Here is a 23,301-nt window from a genome sequence, read left to right on the forward strand (position 1 = left end):
TTACAAAATAAATATCATAACCAGTTTTCATCTTATTTAAAAAAAGTAAAATTATTTTTTGATTGGACAGTTTTTTGGAAAAATGTAGACTAGCTGTAGCAGAAGGTAAGGCTAGTAATATTTCAGTCCTATATATAAAACATTATTGAACTGCTGGTCCAAATATATTTATTATTCTTACTTTAACATACATAGCCAGTTATGGTTAATTAAAAAATCTTTTTGTATTGTTACTTGTATCTGGATTTCAATAAACAAACAAATATGAAAAAAACTTAAACACAAGTTAATCATACACACTCTTCAGCACTTAATGGAAAATAGGTATCATTAATTCACGTGGTTTTTCTAATAAAGTCAGTGTGATTTTTGGCACTGCATTTCTTCAGCTAATTTTTCATAGTTGGGAGAGTAGGATGATAGTCCTGTTCATAAGCAATCATCAAGATGGGCATCTGTAAGCCGAGATCAGTATTTTAATTTTATGATGGTCATTGTTGAAAACAGAACTTCGCATAGATAAGTGGAACTGAAATAAGATTTTATTTTGTATGCTACATATTTTTTTTAAGGCAGGAAACTTTTTTTGGTCAACCACATTCCAAAAGTTTTCATCTGTTGCACAGGATTTTAAAACAATATCATTTTGAAGGTCCAAAATCTCCAGTTCCACGTCTTTTGTTCTTACTTGAATGAGACTCGCAATTGATGTAGCCATTTCTGTTACCTCTATTTGGCAAGTAAAAGGATTCATTAGAAAAACTACAGGCTCAGTGATGGTGAACTGTTGAACTCTCTTTTCAAATTGTTTCACAAGTGTTTGAATGTGGATAACAAATGGTGATGGGTTAAAATCACTGTCAGATACCATTTTCTTCATACTTGGGAAATGTATGAGAGACTTCGTCTTCATATGTGACAGCCACAAGATCAGTTTTGCTTTGAATGATTTTACAGAACCTATCATTTGAGCCACGTGTTTCTTTTCCCTGGAGCTCAAGATTTAAAGTGTTCAATTTGTCAGTGATGTTGGCAAGAAAATCCAAGTCCATTAACCGGCTGGAGTCTTCTAGTTGCTCGAAGTTCTGATTTGTGGACTTCAGCAATTCTTTGATCTCTTCAGTTAGGTTTAAAAAATGTGCAAGAACTTTACCTTTGCTCAGCCATCATACTTCTGTGTGCAAGAAAAGATCAGATAGTTCATCATCAACATCTTCCAACAGGGCCTTAAAAAGTTGGTGTTGCAAAGGTTTCGCTTGAATAGAGTTAATTATTTATTAACGACATTCATTATGTGTTGAAAAGAAAGAACTTTGATGCACAAAGCTTCTTGGTGGATAATGCAGTGATAAGACATGAAGTTCGGAAAGCATTCATTCTTCTTGCAGAGTGCAATGAATCCATTGGCGGTGCTCCATTTGTGGTGATCACAGACAGCTTGTGTAAGTGGCATACTAATTGATGTTGTGCATTATTTGAATAAATTATAGATGTCCTCATTTTGTTCGACCTTTCATAGGCAATACTTTTAGTAACTCTTCTTTTTTGGTGAAGTCACTAAATACCATTCACACCATAACTGCCAACTGTGCTGTATCCGATATATCTGTCAATTCATCGAACTGTAGTGAAAACCGGTCACATATTTCCAAGTCATCCTTTAGCTGAGTTTGCATGTTGCTTGAAATTCCATTTATCTTCCTTGTAACTGTGTTGTCTGATAACTGGAAGTTTCATATGGCCAACAAAATGTCACATTTGTTAGGAAATCCTTGAAATAGGCAATCAGCACCAGTCAAAAATGCTTCATTCAACAATTCACCATTTTTCTTCTTTGCGAGCAGATAAGCAATTTTAAAGGAAGCAATAGTAGCACTTTTAGACTTTACCACTTGTCTAGTGAAAACAGATTGCTGGGCAGATACGTTTGATTTGAGTTGATTCATTTTCTTCTTTCTCAACTCAGATTTAAATGGATGGCTTGTGTCAAAAGAGCCATGATCAGTTTGGAAATGGCGTTCGACGTTTTTTCGGCACTCCAACGGTACCACTGCACAATAAGCAAACACATTTCCCTTTATTTTCAATAAAACAATAGGATTCTTCCCACTCTGTGTTGAAATAATACATACATGGTCTTTTATTTGAACCACTCATTTTGGGGCAAAATATTAAAAAAATAATAAATTACAAAGCACGAGAAAACAGCAGTATCAGTGCAGTGGAAGAATACTAATGTACAGGGCTGGCTCCAGGCACCAGTGGAGCAAACACATGCCTGGGGCAGCACATGCCAAGGGGTGGCATTCCAATCATTCTCGGGGCGGCAGAGTCTGAGCAGGTTTTTTTTTTGCGCTTTGGCAGTTTGGGCAGCGGCAGTCCAAGTTGCTTTTTTTTTTTTTTTTTGGCAGTTCGGAGAGAAGCCTTTGGCACCCACAGCCTGCAACCCCGGAGTTCTCTGTCCCTGGCAGGTGCGGGGCCGCGGCTTGTCTCCCCTGCTGGGCAGTACTTTTCACACTGTGTCACTAGGTGGATGCACATAAATGCCCTGGCAGACACCGTGTTGGTGACCACTGCTCTAGTACCTTTCCCAGACCTGAAGAAGAGCTTTGTGGTAGCTTGAAAGCTTGTCTCTCTCACCAACACAAGTTGGTCCAATAAAAGATATTCCCTCATCCACCTTGTCTCACGGATGGAAGTGGACATTTTCTGGCACAGTTATTTGGGCATCCAAAAGCATTGAGGAGCCCAAAAGTATCCTAAAACAATCTGAGGATAGTTGCCCTCAATAGTGGGAGATTAATCTAATAGAGGCAAGTATTTCAGCATACTTTCCACCAGCCTCAGCCTCACTTGGGTTTAGCTTTAGCCAGCTATTCTTCATCTAGGTACTGGTTTCAACCAAGTATTGAGTAAGCTTGGAGCCATTACTGTTGGCATTTGACATAAAGGAGATATAGAGATGGCTATTTCGGTACTGCTGACACTTCAGCCCAAGTTGTCTCACCAACGCGTGTAACAGCTTCTTATAGATATTATTGATAAAGGAGTGGAGGAAGATAGAGCCTTGTGGAGCTCTCCAGGTGAAGGGTTTTGGAGGCAGAGGAATAGTGTCCCATAGTAATCCTCTGGGTTTGGTTTCAGAGGAAGAATCTGAGTTGTACTAGGAGTGTCACCACAGCTTCTTGGAGATGGGACAGGAATCTTTGGTGAAGAGCCAGTATCAGGGGTGAGGAGCAAAGAAGCAAGGGACAATGACACTGAAACTGCAGTATCAGTCTGCTAGGTTTCTGTGGTGTAGTTCGGGCTTGGCAGCTCATCAGTGGATAGTGAAGGACTTAACTGATCACTCATCTTGAACTTATGAGGCTGAGATCCTGAAGTTTGTAGGTTTGTGTTTTGTTTGGCCCATGTGAGATCTGTTTACTGACTGCAACCGATTGACAGTGGTTGTTTAGTCGTCTTCGTCATAAACTGGAATTTGTTCTGTTCACTTCTTCCTGTTGGGGAGGTCCACAGGTGTGTAGTAGGACTAAATGACAATGTTACCATTCTTATGGTGTGCCAGATGTCTAGAAAGTGGAAGACTGCTCAACTCCCCAGGTTGACTTTTATTGGACTGATACAGTTACAACAACGTGGCATACAACTCCCCAAGGGTCAGAATTAAGGTGAATTGTTAGGTATCGCTTGTATATCGATTGGAAAAAAAACACTTTGGGATTCTCTGGGATAAAAGATGCTCTCTAAATGTAAGAGAAATGTACTGAGAGGTCTCAGTGTTGCCCCTTCATAGCTGTGCCAGACCCCTGTGCTATGCTAAATGGAAGAAGCTCCCCCTGCAGCTGTGGAATCTGGGTCCTTCCTATTTGCTGCTCTTCTGAAACATTACCACTGTTGGGAATTCTTTCACTAAATAAAATTATCAGGGCCGTGGGAAGTCTTGAAATGAAGCCAGAGTTAAGATTTTTCCGGCAGAGAGATCTGCATCCTGTGTGTGTGATCTTTTCACTCTCACAGTGTTTAGCGGACATTACATATGACATGGCATGGTTCTAGGAGGATCCTGAGTTGTACTGTCTGAGTTTCCTCATGAGTAAAAAATATGTGCAAATACTGACATTTCTTCCATGACTATCTTGTGGTGACTCTGCAAGGTTAGTAAATTCTAAACTGGATGTCCACAATAAAAACCCCTTTTTTGTGCAGACAGGGGCTTTTCCAAGCAAAAAACAAGAGCCAGCTTGTTCAGTTTTACATATCTATTGGTCCAGGATTAACACTGTTTCTCTTGGCTTTTCTGTTATAACTCAAGGAGAAAGGCCATAAAATGAAACCCTCCCCTTGCACATGGGGGTTCATAGTTAGAAAATGTTTCTCTGATCGTAAGAAACTCCCCACTTCCAAAGCAAAGGCTGCAAGGGCTTATGCTGTTTAGATGTTTGTAGGGGAGCTGAACTTTCAGTTACGGAGATGGCTAAGAACAGCAGGCTTGTTGTGCCAGTGACCTCTGTGTGTGAGTCATGCCGTCCATCTGGTTCTTCACTCTCAGGAGAATTCTAGGGTCTGCCAACTTCTTGACCTAATATGAGTTTTTGAGATTAGCCAGGCTTCTTGTTTGTGTCCCAATGCCTGTCATCCTTTGTACGTAGGGAGACGAGACTGGGATCTAGCATTCTCCTGACTGTAGAGCAAGCTCTGATTTCTTTGTTTCTCTAATGGAACAGCATCTCTCACTATCCTCTGCCCCAGGGAGTGAAATTTCCTCATTAACCAAAAGCTCTTAGCTGCATGTTTCCTTGATACTGTTAAAAGGGTTAGTAGCCAAGTTTTATTTGGCTCAAAAATCACCAGTCAGCACAAATGTCCTACAGCTGCTTGCTGAGTAGGAAGTGAGTCCTTTTCTCCAGCAAAACCCTCTGAGTAGTGGAGGCACGCTGTTTAGTTTAGGAGATGATGTGCAGACTGAGAAATATGGGTATTACAAGGGTGTTCATTGCAGGAAAAGGCCCCATAGATGATGGGCAGGAGAGCCAGACGGATTTGATTAGGGATTTCTCTGGTCTCTTCTCAGCATATTTCTCTTTCTTTTTTTGTAGGGGTCTTGGGCAGGTTATAACTGACTATGTCCATGGGGAGACATCTATTAAACTGGCCAATACAGGTCTGTACGTACTCTCAGCTGTGACCTTTGCAGGCCTCTGCTACTTCAACTATCATGATGTGGGTATCTGCAAGGCTGTGGCTATGCTGTGGAGCCTCTGAGATGCAACCAAACTGCTGGCAAAACCTGATTGTTCACTGCTGCCTCTGCTTCATCATATTGTAACTAAATCATTCAATGAGAGAAAAACAGTAATTAAGAGTACATAGTGCATGGGTAGAAATCCCAATGCCAAGTCATCTAGAAATCTACAATTTGAGCTGGTTCCTTGTTGCAAAAGCCAGTATCAACAGCAAAAAAATGGGCTGGAAGTGGGGCTCTGCCAGAAGAGAAGAGTTAGGCTGATGTGAACTGGCTTCAGACAAGAGTGAACTAATGAAGCTGCAGTGTAATTGGGGGTGAATTAGTAGTTATTGTATCAGGAACAATCTTGGATGGCTGAAGCCCATTTTTCTCTTTCAGTGGCTGCACTGTTTAGATTGTTGCAGTGTAATTACTGTTTAATTTCCCATTTTGTAAAATGAATTTGGCTGTGGGAAGGTTCAACCTTTGTTTCCAGTGTTACAATTAGTGAATTGTACACAAGGTGCCTCACATAATTTTCTGAGTGGTCCCTGAGAGTCAGTGTGGAAAAGGGGAAGACTTTTTGTTAATCTATACAATAAAGAATTTACAAACGTTGGGGGTGTGTGTGTTCTGACAGTCATTTTTATCCACTATAAACAATTAAAATCTTCTTACCACTCTGTCTTGATGAAGGTATTATTTAAGAAGACATTGTTTATGCAATGTGTTGAATAGATCCAGTGCTGAATAAGTCCTCTGTTTTTAAACCATTCTAGACACAGAAGGAAAGAATGTTTCAGTGCAACTTAATTTCCAGGATTCATGAACTGTATGCGGTTTAACGATTCAAATGGAAATTGTCTGTTTCTGCCAGCAGCATTCTCTCTAATGGAGAAAATACAACCCACCCACCCACCTGCTTTTCCTGAGTGCTGCCTGTGTGATTCCACAGGGGACAGACAGTGTTGAGTTCAAACGGCAAATAATTCATCACTATCTGGTTCTTGGTTAAATCTTTGGTTTCATTCCAAAATTCGTTCTTCAGGAATTTTGTTTTGCAAGTAACCTTGACATTATTCTACATTGGCATGTAATTTAAATGACTACATCTTTGACTTTCTGATGCCAGGAACTGTGAAGGGTGTGATGTCCTGGGCAACAAAACCTTCCCATTTTTTTAGTTACGTTTATGCCTGTTCAATAACTTGTTCAAATTATCCTGTCTGTAAACAGCTGTAAATCTATTCAGAACTTATTATAATTGTAGCTTGTGTAGTTTTCCTCTTTCACAATCATCAAAGCATATTTATTGGATCACTAATAAGTGGTACTCTGGTTTGAGGGTTAACCTCAAACTGGTGCTTCCAGCACCGAATATCTCTGTTTAGCTAAAACTACCAGTAAAAATTATTTCTGCCTTAAGAAACCCAGCAAAGTGAGTTAAAACAAAGATAAAAGTTGGTATGGTTTGGCTTTAAAAAGCCCCTTGAAAACAAAGCATTGCATGTAAAGAAAAATATTTTCCAAAACCTTTGACACAATGTTTTGACGATGGAAATACACCTCTATCCCAATATAACTTGGTCCTCCGGAGCCAAAAAAATCTCACCGCCTTACAGGCGAGACCGCGTTATATCGGGTTTGGTCTGGTACACTGTGCCGGACTGGACCGGCTTCCCCGGCGGTGATTTAAAGGGCCTGGTGCTCCAGCCACTGCAGGGAGCCCCGGGCCTGGAGCCTCTGGCCCTTTAAATCCCTTCGCGAACCTGGCTGACAGAGCCCTGGCCGGGCCCTTTTAAGTCACCGGCGGAGCTCTGGCAGTGCAGCTTGGGCGGTTATTTAAAGGGCCCGGGGTTCCCCACAAATTCGGATATAACACGGTAAAGCAGCAGGGCTCGGGTGGCGCTTTAAAGGGCCCAGGGCTCCCTGCTGCTTTACTGCATTATATCCAAATATGTGTTATATCGGGTCGCATTCTATTGGGGTAGAGGCGTAAATGTCCAGTATCACTCAGCAATGGGAGGTGGGGTGGATTCATCATAATATAATGCTAACATAGCACTTTGTTCTTAATACAATGTAAAAGGGTTTGAGATGGCCACTCCTCTGCTAACACTTCCCTCTGTGATTTCTTGTCTGACTCTTTTTATTAAAAAAAAACCCAGACAACTCCAACCTATGTGAAGAGGGGCCATATTCTGCCACCTTATGTGGATTTCAAACTATGCAAAATCTGACTTATTTGTTTGTTAATAAATAGGAAAGAAAGTCATCTCCTCTGACTTATATGCTCATTGTGGCTGTGTAGAGGTTTCCAAAGCCCAGGTTAATAGAGGGCAGGGGGCACTTATATGGGATTTTTCAAGCAAGAAAATTGGCTACATTTATTTTTACTGTCAGTCTCATTAATAATTGGAAATATGAAGTTGTTACATGTTATCAAAGATGGTTTTAAATTTTTAATTACTTTCTTTACTACTAAGATTAACGCATAAGGTCTAAATCTCATTTGTTTTAGAATCTACTCAGCATTTTAGGGTAGTGTCAGTATCACAGCTGATGTCTGCAGGATAAGAATTCAGATGTGGGTGTTCTTGTGTGAAATAGAGACTGCAGCTGGCTGCCTGTCAGTATAACAACAACAGGGAGTCCAGTGGCACCTTAAAGACTTAACAGATTTATTTGGGCATAAGCTTTCGTGGGCAAAAAAAATCCCTTCTTCAGATGTTACATCTGCAAAAGTGAGAGTTTTTTAACCAGCAAAAGCTTATGCCCAAATAAATCCGTTAGTCCTTAAGGTGCCACCAGACTCCTTGTTGTTTTTGTGAATACAGACTAACAAGGCTATCCCCTGATACTTGTCAGTATAATGGCTTCCTGCTTGGGAGGATGCAATAGACATGGAAACGAGTCTTCTGTGGTCGTTTATGGGATCTTTGCCAACTGTCCAGCACAATAAACATTTGAATGATAATGGGCCCCAGCTGCATTCTTGAGGCTGGTGTGAAAGATAGGGGTGAGAGCCTGATTAATTGACTCATACTCCCTGTCCCCCATACGTGTAGTTTGACGTCTGTATTTGGGGGTGCAGCCCCAGTCACACGAATGGAGCCTTGCATGGCAGGGCAAATTCCATGCCTGCAGTTTTGGGGGGGCAACTCCCCCACTCCATTAGATACAAATTTCTAGCCTTTTATAAAGTGGTGGTTGTCATAAAGGGCTTGTCTACACTGGCACTTTATAACACTGCAACTTTCTTGCTCAAGGGTGTGAAAAAACAGCCCCTTGAGTGGAGCAAGTTTCAGCACTGTACAGCGCCAGTGTAGACAGCACGAGCACTGGGAGCCGCGTCCCTCGTGGAAGTGGGTTTTTTAGAGTTCTCTTCCAGCGATCTGCCGTGACGACACAAGCCCAGTGTAGACTAGCCCTACGTGTGCAGGTGGTGTTGCAGCATAGCCCTGTCTGTCTCCTGTTTGATCACAGATGTGTCATAAGTATACTCCAAACACAATTAGGTCTGGGCTGAGTCTAATCCAAGTTTCTAGCTCTTTGGTTTAGAGTTTACACCCAGCGTCAACCCTCTTGTCTAACCCGTTCCTCAGGATGTGGCACTCTGCAGTCCAGCTACCTCAGACCTCGCACTGTTTTCACATCCTCCCTCCACCCAACTTCTACCTAGCTGTGGGCACTCTACATTCTTGTTTAACCCTTTTGGGGACAGTGTGACAAGAAAGCAAGGAGCACAGGCTTAGCAAAGAAGTTTCTTAACAGTCAATGCTCTTATAAACCACCAGAGAACTAGTAAAATAAAAGTCCTGAGATGCCTCCTCCCCTACTCAGACCTCCACCACCCTTCTGGGAGTCTGAGGTTGGGACAGCATTAAGCTTGGCAGGGTGTCTCCTGCTGCTATATGGTGATGGACAGCCCACCTTTTTCAGGCTCCGTCTAACTGAGTTCGGTAGCTTGATGAGAGTTAGTATGTGTACAAACAGAGTAGCTGGGGTAGCAGGGCTGAGTACATACGTGTGGGTTTCAGGAGTGTTTGTACTCAGCATGGCTAAGACATGCTGCTGCTGCCCCCGATACTGCAGCTACACTACTATTCGTACTTGTGCATTAGCTATCGCAAGTATAGGTAAATGAGCTGGGCAATCCACACATCTAGCTTGTAGGGGAGATGTAGCCTCTGATAACACCCCTTTTTTAAATACAGTTTCTTCCCCTTGACCTATGTGCCTAGGCTGACAAGGTTAGCCATGCAGTTAGCTCCTAGGACAAAATGGAGTCTCTCAGACCCATCCTGTTATGGCACAGATGGATAGAAAGACAGTGAGTCTTTCTCACGGGAGTCTGCAAAATCTACTTCAGTTTTAAATGTTGTGATAGAGGGAGACACAAATGGACACTTGGTTTAAAAAAAAAAATCCAAAGGTTCATTTAATTGTAAATTTAATACTTAATTCAAAAAGTTGGCAATGACAATCTTATGCAAAGACTTGCTTTTTTTGGAGAAAGCATTGTGGTAAATAGCAGCCTTTCCACAGAAGCCCTGTTGTAACGAGCTACAGACACTCATCTCTCTGATTATAGAATTCATAAGCTCCATATCCGCCAGTTTATTTTGTTTCTATATATGCTGTCAGCTGCAGCTAAGAACTGAAAAGTGTCAGTCCTGGAGCCAATAAACTCAGTACAGACCCTGAGGAACATAACTCAGTGCCCGCAGGCTGTGTGTTTGAGTGGTTACAGTGGAGGGTTACACAGTTTAGCATAGAGATAGTTTGACCACTTAAGTAATAAAAGTTGTATAAAAATGGCCTAGAAATTGCTTGTGTATGATACATTGTCAAATCCGTTTATTTAGGGGATAATGATATGTGTGGTTTCATCCACTTGGTCTTCATCACATCGCTTTAAAATCAGTTTGCTGAAGTCCTCTCCTTTCTGAAAGGCCAAGAAGTATCCTCGCATTAGTGAAGATTCAAATTTGAATGCTTGTGTGTCTGTTGGTGAAATTGACTTTTGGATGAAGATGATGTCACTGCTGTTTTCCAGAATTTCTTTGGGAACAACTTCTTCCTGAAATGGAGGAAATATGCAGAGTAACTACCAGTGCAAAAACTTGACACTTGTCTGTAGTTTTCACATCTCTTTCTCAAGAATAGTTTATCATATTCTAGCAGAGGGTTTCTCATAACAAATGTTTTGGTTGCCTCAGAGTGAGGTCACCAATTCTTGCTCGTGTTTGCTCTGACAGTTTTTCCAAGCTGGAGCACTGCTGCCATGAGGCTGGAGCTCACCGCTCAAAGCTGAAGCCCAGTGCTGGGGCCCAGGGGCTGGAGCTGGGGGTGGGGATGGGGAGGCTTAAGCCCAGAGCCCCAGGGAAGGTGGTTTGGGATCTCACCAGATGCCTGCAGTGTTGAAGGTTCCTCCCCAACTGAGCACACACCACAGCCCCATGTGCCTGAAGATGTGCTGCCTGGAGTGCCCAGGAGACTGTGCAGTGCATGGCACCAATTCCCTGTTGGTGGTGTCAGGAAACATCAAGGCAGCGCATCCAAGAGCAACAGCTGGAAGCTACGGGAGGTGGGGCTGCAGTTTTGCCACACACACACTCCCATCACCATCTCCGCCCATGAGGCTGTTGTGGCTGCAGAAAAATCCCCTGTTGGCCACATTTCTGAAATGCTGTCTAGCATGTTTATTTTTTTTCTTAATTTGGGTTCCTGATGTAACTGTTGAGTTAAGGCAAACACTGGACACAGGGGGAGTTACTTACCCTAAATCGAACAATCTTTTCCCCACCTTCATGTGTGCAGTACATACAGTAAGTCTTGTTTTCTACCAGGATGCTGAATGCCACAGACATCCCGTCCTCAAGCCTGTTGTCTCTGTAATAGTGGATGTTGAAATGCACTCCGCATCCTAAACACAAAGTACTTACTATTAGGAGCCTGTGCAGAAAGAGTTTGCGAACAGCTATTTAAAAACAGCCGTAAAGGAGTTTGCACAGTTTTATTATCCAGGCATCTGACTACCGCAAGCAGCCTCGGTCCATGACCCTCCTTACAACTGAATGGAGCTGGGATTTGTTTTGTGTATTGTTCTGTGACTGCTGATGACAAAAATTCAAATGGACTGCTGTGGGCAAAATAGTTAAGGGCTAGAGAGTGTGATGTCAGTGTGCAAATCCCTTGGAGCACATGCATAAGGTGAGGGTTGCATTTCCTTCTTATGTTGGATGTAAATCGGATCGGAAAATCTGGCACTGAATGAATAACTGAAAAAAGTGAGGACACACTTAAGATGGTGCTGATCCACACCAAAAGAGACTGACAAATTGCTCTTCATGCCAGATACATTGCCTTGCTTGTTCAATATAAAATGATGCTTCTCACTGACACTTAGTACAAAATGGAGATTCAGAACCTTGCTTGTGATAGAGGTCCACCAAGCTTGGTGGCTTTAGAAATCTTTGCAGCACCTTCCTAGCCCCTGGGCTTCATTTCAGACTATGGAACCATATGCCTCTCTCATGGTTGTGGTTCAGGACAAGGTTTGCGGGGGTGGAGAGAATTCCCTGATCTTCTGTCTGCCCACAGCTACAATTTCTGATCTTTGGCTTCTGTGATGTGAAGCTGTACTCAGATTGGCCAACCCCCAAAATGTGCAAAATCTTTTTTGGAGGGGATTGGTGTCTTTTATCTGAGCTTGGCTCTATTCTTAGCTGGCATTAAGGACAAACTACAATTACTAGAAACTGTTGCTAAAATCAGGTCTAGCTGAGGTAATCGAAGAGCTACATGGGGCAAAAGTGTACCGGAAATGAAGAGCTGAGGCAATGGTTATAAGACATGTAGAAGCAAAAAAAATATCATACCAGCTATCATCTCTTGATCTGTCATAGACTCAAATACGCTCATGACATTATTCTCTGGTCCGAGCCGTACCACGAGTACCTGATTAGATACGTTTCGAAAGATCTGGTGCTGTAGGGGGAAGACTTCCTTCCAGTAGTCGCACTCCAGACCTTTTAATATATACATTAATCAATTAATTAATACAATTAACTCCACTCTTCCCACAAACAACTAGGGACTTTGGCATAGTCCAAAGAGTGCCAGAAAGCCCTGTTAGCCTGTCTCCTGACCTAGTTACATACAAAATGGTGGGTGATGCCCACCTTATAACTTCTAGCTCAGTGGTTGGAGCACTCAGCTGGAATGTGGGAGGCCCAGATTCAGTTCCCCCCCCTCCCTGACAGAGGGGAGGAAAGGATTTGAACGGGGTATCCCACCTCTCAGGAGAGTGCGCTAACCACTGAAGTATGGGATATTCATTCTGATGTGGTGTTCCCTCCATCTCTCTTGTTGAAGCTGTTCCACTGTGGATAAATAATGAAAGAGTGATTGGAGCAGGTGGGCGCTAGCCTCATTCTCTTGCTCTCTCACCAAATGACTCTTTCATTATAGAAATTATAGAGTGGGCAGAGGCAGCACCGCCGCCACTTCCTCCCCTTCCCCCTCCCCCTCCCTTGGATTTTGAATGGGGCCGATTCAGTAGGGATGCTCAGAAGGCACCTGCCGGCTTGGGCCTCTTGGGTGAGGCATTCATCCACCTATTGTCTCCCAGTTTGTGAATCACTCTGGGGCTTAGATGGGAGATAGGTATCTGGACGCCTAGTGTGAGGCAGCAGTGTGGGCCCTAGAGGTATAACTTAGGCATCTAGGGAATCTTCTACTCTGAAAAACTTAGGAACCAAGTGAGTTTAGGTGCTTACTGGGTTTGGTGGATTGCAGCAGAGACTTTTAAGTTGATTAGTGGATTACAGCTTTACTCTTGTCCCCAAACTGCCCACCAACCAGTTTGTGCTCAGGGAGCAGCCTCCATGTGATAGACTGAAGCACCCTGCTCTCCATGTTCCATCATTGGAAGATGGCCCAGGATGTGCATTTGCTCTTCCAGTTTAGACTTCAGAAGAGACGGCTGAATACAGGTAAGGACAGTGGGTGGAGTACCCTATAGGTGGGCTTTCCCCAGTCCTCACAGCTACCTGGGTGCCAGCTGAGCTGCTCCAGCTGCAGAACATCTTTGACTTAGAGTCACTTAATGAACTCAGGAAGGAGGGAGTTTTTCCCATGCCCACCATTCATGTGTTAAGGTCACCACCAAACACTGATGAACATCATGTTGGGGGGCAGATTAGACAATGGTGTTGGGAATGGCAAGCAGCGCTAGCTGACTACAGTCATAAATGTCAAGCAGATTTAAACTTTACCTTCATCATCTGTGTTCCAAGCAAGCGACGAAAGGGGAGAAGAGAAACAACCCGTTAAACTGTATACAAACAACAAATAATTTTCTAACCAGTTTCATTCCCAGTGTCAGCTGGAAAGTCCACCTCCACCACAACTATCACCCCTTCCCATTATCCTTTCTCTGGAGATGTCATATAAGCAGCAAGTGGCCCATAAACAGGTACTGAGTCTGCAATGCGCCCGATGGATGCTTATGAGGATACTGAAGTGAAATCAGAACAACCATGATTTAAAAACAATACAGCATTTTAATAGCTGAAATTATAGAAGGCTCAAGCCAGGTCTACACGACAGCCTATATCAAAATAACGACATCGCTCAGGGATGTGGATGAACTATGCCGATGGGAGAAGCCCTCCTGTCAGCGTAGTAGTGGCTTCACTAAAGCCCTATAGTGGTGCAGCTGTGCTGTGGCACTGTATATGAAGACAAGCCCTTATAGAGTGTTCACTTGAATCTCCAGAAATAGACTGGGCTCCATTATCTTCTTAAAGAGCATGCTGGGAAGGCTGGCTCAGAGACCCAGAACGCTGTCCAAGCAGAAAGCCTAGCTTCACTTGCCAAATTGTCATTTGCCAAGCTGTAGGGATCAGCATTGCCCTGAAGGATTCACAGGTTATGGAGAAGCAAAGTGGGAGGCTACAGAAGTACATAAGTCAACCCGAGCAATGGATTGAATTGCCTGGCAAGTGCTGGTCAGCTGCACAGAAATCCCAAAATGCACACCCCATCCAGATATAAAAGACGAGAGTTACCTGCAAAATAGAGGTCAAAATCTTGCCCAAATTTCACTGCAAACACACGGATCTCTTCACAACTCATCTTCACTCTGAACAGAGCGAAGGGAAAGAGTTCAGAGATGGGAACAATACTTCTCAAAACTCCAGATCTAGAGGGCTAACTTGGGCCAATTCTCTGCTCTCAGCTGGTGCACAGTAATGCCCACAACAGGGCTTGAAGGGAGACTGAAGTGTTTCACTACACATCAGTGGGTGGGCTGACATTACCACTTAGTACAGGGCAAAGGGCAGACTGATTTTTATTTTATTTCACTTTTTGTAGTGCCCGTCATAGACTCTTGAGTATCTATCTGTTTCTCCATTACCTCGTACCTTGTCATTTAAACCAGTTTATACTGGATGTAAAATACTAGAATTATGGTTTGATGCTGTTTTACACCTTTTACACTCTTGCAGTGGTGTAAATGATGTCACAAGATGTAGGGCAACAAAGAATAAGGCCCAGAGTGCTTTATGCTAATTAAACAATAGTTCATACAAATTTGTAAATGTCACTCACTTAATGAATTGCTCATAAGAAACCTAAAATGGTGATAGCTCAGCAAAACGTCATGTCACCATTTAATCTTCCCAACTGTGCCTGCAAAAAGTTATGTTATCTTGTGTGTATTTGGTTTACTGTTTCCAATTCAGGATCCTGTGGGATGTTAGTGTGACCTATAAAGTTTTAGGGACTGGGCTGCTGCAGTGCTCCCAGCAGGGATGGGGGATGTAATTTATTTGGCAATGGCAGAGACTTACACATGGGCAGGTTTTTAACCATATTTTTAGTCCAGGTTGAATTCTGGCTCTGTGACCTTGATGCAACATCTTTAAAGAGAGCCAGCAGACATCTAGAAGAGGAGGCCAAATGTTTCACCGGGAGGATAACAAACTTTGTTTACCAAAAGACTTACATCTTAAAACCTGGAGATTATCTCCACAAACCTGCTTGTAGTTCCGACCCCCTGCCTTCATGGCTAACTTGAAACTACTGAGGTGCGCTTAGATTGTTCATGTTCTTACAGGTTCATGTTGTGCAACAGCCTCTTCAAGTGACATTGTATGGCAGTCAGACAAGTAGACTTTGTCCCCTCCTATCTAAAGGCAAGGTGAGTGAGAGCTGCTGCTGACACATGTGCCCAGACCAGTAATGGCCATAAAACTGTCAGGCCTGTTCAGTTTACATACCGCTACCCACCGTCTTGTTTTGTTTGACTTCAGATTTTATAGGTTGATTTGAGGAGACTCCATGCAGGTCACAAACATCCCTGTCTTCAATGCTAACACCATGTCAGGAAAGGCATATGGGATGTGGTCACCTGTCTTGCCTGGGATTTAACTCATGGGTTTCAGGATTCCAAATCAGCAATTCCATTGCTGTTAGTACTATTAGTTGTCAGTGGTGGCAACTCAAATACTCTGGTGACCAGAAGAGAGAGACCAATCCACATAGGCGCCTATGCATGGGGACATTTCTTGGTTGCACAGTGCAATAGACCAGGTCTGACAAGAGGCTGGGATATTATAGAAAAGCTAAAGTCCCAAAAAAAATAAAATAAACTACTGTACAGTTTAAGAAGTGATCTGCTAATTTACAGCAAAAGTGAGCCTTAAAACTCTTGCCCAATAGAGTACTGCTACATTTAACCTTTTCCTGCTTGCTCTCCTGCTAATCCAGTAGTGACTAAACTCTACCAGAGTGAGTTTCAGACACGCCCAGTTTCAGATGTCCTTAATTAAATCTCCAGTGTTTGTTCTTCCTCTTGACAACTGATATTGCTGCTCCTATTGCTTGAGACTCCTCACGTAAGTAAATATATTGAAAACTAGGTAGATCTGATCCCCAAATCACCATGAACTGTAGCGTGACAGACATCCTCAATGAGATCGCTTCACTAGATGGTTAACTGTCTAGCTAACTAGAAACAAGACACAGTTTTCTGTAATGGATTGCAAATAAGTGTCTACAGACAAATCAATTACTAAATTATAGTATCCAAAGGCCACAGGCCTAAAGTTCATATTCCCCTCTCCAGTGTCAGAGGTGTTGGTCACACTTTAATCATAGTGAGTAGTAAGCATATAGGGAGGGTAAGAATTAGCTTCTTAGCTCTCTGGCTATATTGCTGTAGAAGTAAACCCACAATCTGTAATCACCAAGATGAGGTACCTCACTATGTATTGGTATATGCTGAATTCTTCACAGGTATATGCAGTTTTTCACATTTCTCTGAAATGTAACCTTCTCTGAAATGGTTGTTCTCCTATAAAAATGTACTAAGCATTTCCCTTGTTCCTGTTAACACTAATGATGTGAGATGGCTCTAGTTTGTTTGTTGGGGAACGCTGTAGTAACGCCCAACTCATGCATGCTTCCAAATGTATATCTCATAATCTAACTCGCTTTCACTGAGGTTTCAGATGGAGTTAACTAATTCTCCACTCAAGGGCAAACTAAACTTGGTATAAGTGTTAGAAAGATTTTCTATGAGAAGTGCTCAGCTAACTTGGTATGGCTGTAGGAGAGGAGTTGAAATGGGCCCAGTTTCAAGAATACTCCCTGTACGGGAACTTTCTTTCCAAGATGCCAGCTAGCTTTGTAAATTTTCACAGAGTAGAGCTTCCATGGGGATATAGGTTTGTATTCTGTATCCCCACTTTTCACCATCACCGATTGAAAAGAGGATATCTGCAAGAAGGAAATACCAACACTTCTCTTCCTCTGTGCCCCAGTTACAAGTGGTACAGTGAAGGATACTTATGGAAGGGTGTTAAATAATTTGCCTAAATGGAGAATTATTTCAGAGTGGCTTGAGAGACTGCAGATGGCTTGGTATTCTCTCTCAATGAGGAGCAGTAGGCAGTTATGAGTTTCCCTGAATGTATTATTTCCTTCTGAAATAGGCTTGTTCATTGCTCTTTTTTTCTGTATCTTCCATTTTACTCTTACTTGGCTCTTATATCTTGAGTGTTTGGAAATGGCCTTTTTTGATTACTCTTAATAATAATTTGTAAAGAGATTATAACCAAATGGTTTATATCCTAATATTGAACTATCCTCAACTTGCTGCTTTTACATCTAACACAGAAAAAAGAGGAAAACAAATTGGCACCCAGAGTAACTATACAAACAAATTTGAGAGTTTGATGGTAGAATAAATCTAAATGGCTTTCTGGAGAACACAAAACCCTCATTATGGCTAGCCTTGAATAGCAGCACACTCTGACAGTGAGTGTTCAACTCAGGTAGAAAGAGAGAAAGTCTAGCCCAAAGCACTGTGGATTTACTGGGATTTTGGATTCCCTGCTGCTTTGCCACAGGGAAACCTCCATCTGCATGCTTAATAGCTTTGCTAACCATTGAAGATACTGCTGTTTTTGTGAAACACAATCATGCTCTTTGGTTTGTATTCTAATGAAACTCTGCCAGTTTTCTGAACTATATTTTGGAATTAACTGTGCTTGGTTGCTCTATTTAAATTTACAGAAGTAAAACCCCTCTGAAAACTGACTCAGGCAACAGCTAGGTCTATTTTCTCGGCTTTGTGAAATGCTGCAAGACATTTCATCACTGGTCTGACGCAGGCCTCTCTGTAAACTGGTAAGAGCATGAGCAAAACTGTAGGTTAACAAAGCTGCCCTGTGGGTTTGACGCTTCAGAGGTGACAAACCTGGCACCTCCAAATTGAGATTCAGATGCCTTTCAGCTACACCACAGGTTTCAGTGGTAGCCGTGTTAGTCTGTATCAGCAAAAAAACTGAGGAGTCCTTGTGGCACCTTAGAGACTAACTTAGTCTTTAAGGTGCCACAAGGACTCCTAGTTTTTGTTTGTTTTTTTCGCTAAACCACAGTAATGTTTTCTTGGTAAATCTAGTCATACCAGCAAACACCAGATCTGGAGACAGAAAGTGCTTTTGTGTGTGGCTAATTCATTATTTGTATGTGTTAGGTGGCCACTATTTGCAACTGTAAGTCTAATTGCTGGAGTCAGTGCCTACAGGAATGGTCTAGATAATACTTGGTCCTGCCCCAGTGCAGGGGACTGGATTATATGACCTATGCATGTCCCTTCCAGTCTCATATTTCTATGAATCAATATTTTATCAGCATCCTTTATTATTCAAATATAAATAAATTAAAGCACACAGAATTTATTTTAAAAGTCAGCTAACTAGGGGCATCTTTTTAAGGGTGAGAACTTCTACACAAACTAGCTTTCTGCACATTGCTCTCATGTTATTAAATGTCACTATCTTCCATGGAACTAACCATCCTCAGACACTAGACTGCCACATTTCCTGCCAACTTCCTCCAAAACCACAGCAGCATTACTGGCAGATGAAACAAAATGCTGCAATTGTACAGCGGTTGGTCTTTTGTTAAAATACACATTCACATTACTTCTCTGGTGAACAGCTCAGAGCACATGGAGTGCCTCCTTCAACCCTATTCCACTCAGCCAGGCCTTTATCCGCCTCCCCACCCTACTCACCATATCAGTGCAGACTGAAATTACTAATAAACCTGGGCATATTTGTTACATGCAGGTGCTTAGGTGAAGGCTCTGTGAGGAGGACAGTATTTGCCTCTTACTGTATAAGCCAGGGATGGCCAAACTGCTGCTCTCTTACAGTTAAAGTGTGGCTCGCGGAGCCCCCCCCAGGAATCCCCCATTCTCCGCCCACCAGATGGGGGATGGAGCTTGGGGCTTGTGCCAGAGAGAGGATGGTTGCCTGTTGAGAGTGGGGGGGCACAATGTAAAGGTTCCCCCTCCCAACAGCTTGAGTTATGCCCCTCCCAGGTACACCCTCCCCCTTACCCTCAGCAGTTCTCCCTGCAGCTCCCAGCTGTTTGCTGCTGCTGCTTCTCCCCACAGCCTAGCTTGCCAGCTCCAGCAGCTGCTGTGCAGGGAGGGGACCTGGTGCCATCTTGTGACTGAGGGGGGCCTAAAAATCTTGGCAAAAATCGGGGGGGAGGACATATGGCCCTATGCCTCTTCCCCCCCCCACCCAGTCACCTCAGGCTTCTGCCCAGCAGGGAAGGAGGTGTCAAGGTTTCAGCCCTGCAGGGCACTCCTGCCGGGGCTCAGGGCTTCAGCAGGAGCAGGGCTGAAGCCCCAAGTCCAGACAGACACCTCCTGTGGGACCACAGCCCCAAGATCCACCCTCCCCGCAGGGCTGAAGCCCTCAGCTGCACCACCCCAGCAGTCCGGTTCTTGAACTTTTGAAGATTGTCATATGCGGCTTGGAGGGTCAGTAAGTTTGGCCACCCCTGGTATAAGCAAACATTTATTTTGCAAGGTTTTTTTACACTCAAAACAACACAAAACAAAAAACAACCCTTCTACAAAAGGTGATTGAGCCAATGTAAACCTCAAAACAAACTCCCGGCCTCAGCTTTAGAGGAATGGGATGCTGTGCTCAGCTTATTGCTACAGGAGTCCCTTTAGGCATGTACTTGGGAGGCTCTGCTATGAAAGCAGAATCATCTCCATCCCACTTTTGCTTATGATCTATATAGTTTGTCAATGTGTGTGACTCCAAAATTTATAGAGAGGAATTGATTCTCAATTCCATACATTGCCCTAATCTGTGTGGCTTTTGTGGGCTCTACACTTCCGGTGAGCTTCATCTTGAGATGTTCTTAAGTGTCTAGAGTGCCTTTCCTTCTAAAATGAACTGATAGACAAGCTCACCCGCCCCAGAGCTTCTGGGCAGTGGATCCTGTCCCTAGGGTGACCAGATGAGAGGGAGAAAATATTGGGACACATGGGGCGGAGGGCGAAGGGGGAGTCTGCTGGTGGAGGGGGGGGGGAAGCAAGTGCTGCCAAAAATTGGTTGGGACACAGGACGGACAACTGAAGATCGGGACGGTACCGATTTTATCAGGACATCTGGTCACCCTACCTGCCCCAACGAGCCCCATGCAAGCCCCAGTGAAGTAGGTCAGTAACTCAGGACAAGAAGTGCACAACACTTCATGGGTTTCAAGATTCCCCTGTGCAGACTGTGGGAGTCAGAATCAAAGTAGTAGGGGATCGCTGATCAGGGCCAGAGTTTTCTGACTGGAAGTCTATATCTGGGCACTTCTACTCTGATATCTCTGTGCCCAAAAGAGCTCTCTTCCCCCATCCTGCTCTTTAATAAAAACGTGTTCGCCACCCTCCCTGAACTGGATGAGTAGGTTTTCAATCGTTTTTCATTGGCAGACACCTAAACCATTTCGAATAGAGGTGTGGACCCCTTTGGAAATCTACTGTCTGGATATATAGTTGAATTCAGTTTTCAGTCTCTTTTCCCAGACAGGCTGAGAACCGCTGGAGTGGACAGGTTCCAGAGATGTGTTTTAAAAGCGAAGGTCGATGTTGAGGGAAGACGGGCGAGGCTGCTCCAGGCACTGCCGGCTGCTGGCTTGCCAAAGATGCAGCGCCGCCGCGCCTCCCACCAGCCAGCTGAGCAGCGGGATGAGGGCAGAGCGAGCCCGGGCTGTTTCGGGAGCAGCCTGCTGTGCGCTCCACGCAGAAGCGGCGAGGCTGGGTGAAAGGTGGGCTCCTCCCCAGTGTCCCAGCCTAGAGGCACCCGCGCAGGGAGTATCCCTCCCTGGAAGAGCCGGAGAGGGCCCGGGCGGGCGCGGGGAGAGCGGCCGGACCACTGGCTCCCGATCCCCCTTGGCAGGGCTCCCCTCTGGCGCCAGCGCCCCAGCTTTGCTCCCCCAACCCCCGAAGCCGGGCAGCGGTCCGGTCCCTACCTGCCTCCTGCAGCCGAGTCCGGAGCGCAGTGTGCCGCGAAAGGCGGGGAGGGAAGCGCAGCCCGGCTGGAGGCGGGGAGAGCGGAGCGCATGCTGACTGCTGGCGGTGGGGAGGAGGCTGCCCGGCTCCCAGCCCCGGGAGTTCGCCCCATGCCCTGCAGAGCCCCTGACTCGCTCTTGGGTTGTTTAGCTGCAGCGATGCTCGAAGCCAGTCCCGCCCTTAGCTCTCCTGCCCTGTTTCTACTGCTAGGGAGCTGCATTTTTCTCCATTCCGGAAGGATCCCAAAGCGCTTTGCAAACCAGACCCAGGAACCGCTTCACCCAGGATTGAAGTGCAGCCTCCTCTGGGGTGGAACACAGCAGCTAACAGCTCAGAGCTACATAGTGAGTGGAGTAATCCCCATCAAACTGGAACTTCAGAGGGAATGAATGAAATCACCCAAATCAGAAGTGAGCCAGGACACCAGAAGTAACCTCTTAACAGTTGTTTTCTCCTGTACCATGGGCACTGTAATGACCATACATCTTCCAGACTTTCGTTTTATATATTGTCCAAAAGAAGGCACTTCCAACAAGAAGCTTGGCCCAGCATCATGCTGAGGTATTGGTTAGATGTCGAGGCATGCTCCCTCAACATCGATGATAGGGCTTTATATCTGGTGACCTGAGCTGTTGCATTTTACTCTAGATTCTTGTAATATTGCTATGAGAAAAATCAAGCCAACTAGACAATCTGAAGTGTAAATCAGGATGTTGCCAATAGACCTATGTACACACAGGCCCATAACACTTCCCCTTCTGTCACCACAATCATGAAACAAAATATATCAGGTTGTGCAGCTTTCAGAGTGGGACCCACTGGCACATGCAATGCTAGGACCTTAATGTCATCCCAACAGAAGGCACATCCTGTTTTCTTACCCAGCTTGTTACAATCAGCTGTCTTGCACTGTAACTGATAGTCACAGATGGAAGTTGCAGTTTTGAAACAGATGTCAGAAACAACGTCAGTGCATTCTCTCCTCTCCCCCCGCCCAACTTGTGTAAAACATCCCATAAGTGTCTCTCCCTTGCATTGGGAAGGGGCCACTTTAGGTGTGAATATTCAATCTTTGGGTTATAATGAAATTGCCAAGAAATATACTAATTGTGAGAATGTTTCTTTAGTCCAGTAGGATGGAGGAATGAGATCACCAACTCATTTTCTATGTCACCAAACATCCCCCAGATGACATCACGTTTCTGTTTTATACTGTCCCAGACTGGAGATAAACTAATGACAAAGAAATAAAAACCTCTGTGTCCCATTACCAGTCCTCCAAAACCTTCCAGTCCCACAATGTGATGCTAATTTGACAGTCCTTCGGGGACTGTCTTTTATATTTGTATACCATGTATCATAATGGGGCCCTGATCTTGGCACTACTGTAATACAAATAATAATAATAATAATGAATAATAATAGTCCTTTTTATAATCCCAATAGCAAAACACCAAGGGAGTGACTGTCCCGTCCACCCACTAACTTTGACAAACTCAAGGTTTATGACTAAGCTAATAAATATCCTTATACTGCAGTTAGAAGGCAATTATTACTTGATTGACGAGCTTTTGTTACAAAACCTGTGTTGCTGGGGATGTGTTTTCACTTGCCTATTTTCAGGGGCCTTGGGAATTGGTGCATTTTGGTCCCTCCTGTCTTTGCCTGTGGCACACAATAGTGTAGTCTGCTAAGGGCTGTAATAGTCTGGTTTAATTCTGTTTGTTGGGTGTACTGTGTGGATGGGTGGCTATTGTTGGTGGCCTGTGATGTACAGAAGGTCAGACTAGAGGATCTGGTGACCCCTTCTGGCCTTAAACTCTATGACTAGGAAAAGGCTGGGGAGATCAGCCAAATACTCTAGGGGCCAAAATATGTGAACATGAAGCATTACAGTAAAGGAGAGTTTTAGGGAGGGGTTTGAAAGAGGATAATGAGTTAGCTTTGTGGAAGATTATGGGGAATTTCTCCAAAATTGGGGGGGCATCATGAGAGAAAGCACAGAGATGCTTGTTCGAAAATTTAGCAAATAGACAATGGAGGCTGACATCCTGGGCCAATCAGAGGCAAAATTTGACTTTTTGATGCTGAATGAAAGATGAGAGGTAGGGTGGGGATAGGTCATTTAAAGGGCTTGCAAGTGAAGACAAGTAGTTTATGTTTGATATGATAAAGAAAAGGA

At 43.9% G+C, this 23,301-nt stretch overlaps 2 protein-coding genes across 6 annotated transcripts in view; one reads left to right on the forward strand and one right to left on the reverse strand.

Annotated features, from left to right (window-relative positions):
• BCO2 (beta-carotene oxygenase 2) overlaps positions 1–23,301 on the forward strand; it is an 89,544-nt gene that overhangs the window by 7,401 nt on the left and 58,842 nt on the right. The window contains exon 4 of one of the 4 annotated variants that reach the window (XM_050921816.1): positions 5,100–5,845. The exons of the other annotated variants lie outside the window; for them this stretch is intronic. Within the exon in view, the coding sequence (XP_050777773.1) occupies positions 5,100–5,265 (166 nt within the window). The 3' untranslated portion in view covers positions 5,266–5,845. Of the gene's footprint in view, positions 1–5,099; positions 5,846–23,301 lie in introns of those variants that run through there. 4 annotated transcript variants of the gene reach the window in all.
• Positions 9,642–22,141, reverse strand: IL18 (interleukin 18). Of its 2 annotated transcripts, none has more exons than XM_050921843.1 (5): positions 21,080–22,141; positions 14,305–14,378; positions 12,112–12,261; positions 11,011–11,156; positions 9,642–10,310 (listed from the first exon to the last, which is right to left on the reverse strand). In XM_050921843.1, the coding sequence occupies exons 1-5, from the start codon at positions 21,337–21,339 to the stop codon at positions 10,092–10,094; spliced, it is 849 nt and encodes a 282-aa protein (XP_050777800.1). In that variant the 5' UTR covers positions 21,340–22,141; the 3' UTR covers positions 9,642–10,091. The 2 variants fall into 2 exon arrangements, with proteins under 2 accessions (XP_050777800.1, XP_050777798.1); XM_050921841.1 differs by having other exon boundaries at positions 14,296–14,378; positions 21,080–21,898.

Source organism: Gopherus flavomarginatus, chromosome 13 (genome assembly GCF_025201925.1).
Source record: "Gopherus flavomarginatus isolate rGopFla2 chromosome 13, rGopFla2.mat.asm, whole genome shotgun sequence".
NCBI classification, from domain to species: domain Eukaryota; kingdom Metazoa; phylum Chordata; order Testudines; family Testudinidae; genus Gopherus; species Gopherus flavomarginatus.

Excerpts from the sequence above, each read along its gene's own strand:
- IL18 (XM_050921841.1), bottom strand. The coding sequence starts at position 21,339 with ATGCAGCTCCCTAGCAGTAGAAACAGGGCAGGAGAGCTAAGGGCGGGA. Across the intron at positions 14,379-21,079 it reads GACTCGGCTGCAGGAGGCAG|AGTGAAGATGAGTTGTGAAG; the intron begins GTAGGGACCGGA and ends CGCTCTGTTCAG. Across the intron at positions 11,157-12,111 it reads AGATCAAGAGATGATAGCTG|GATGCGGAGTGCATTTCAAC; the intron begins GTATGATATTTT and ends CTTTGTGTTTAG.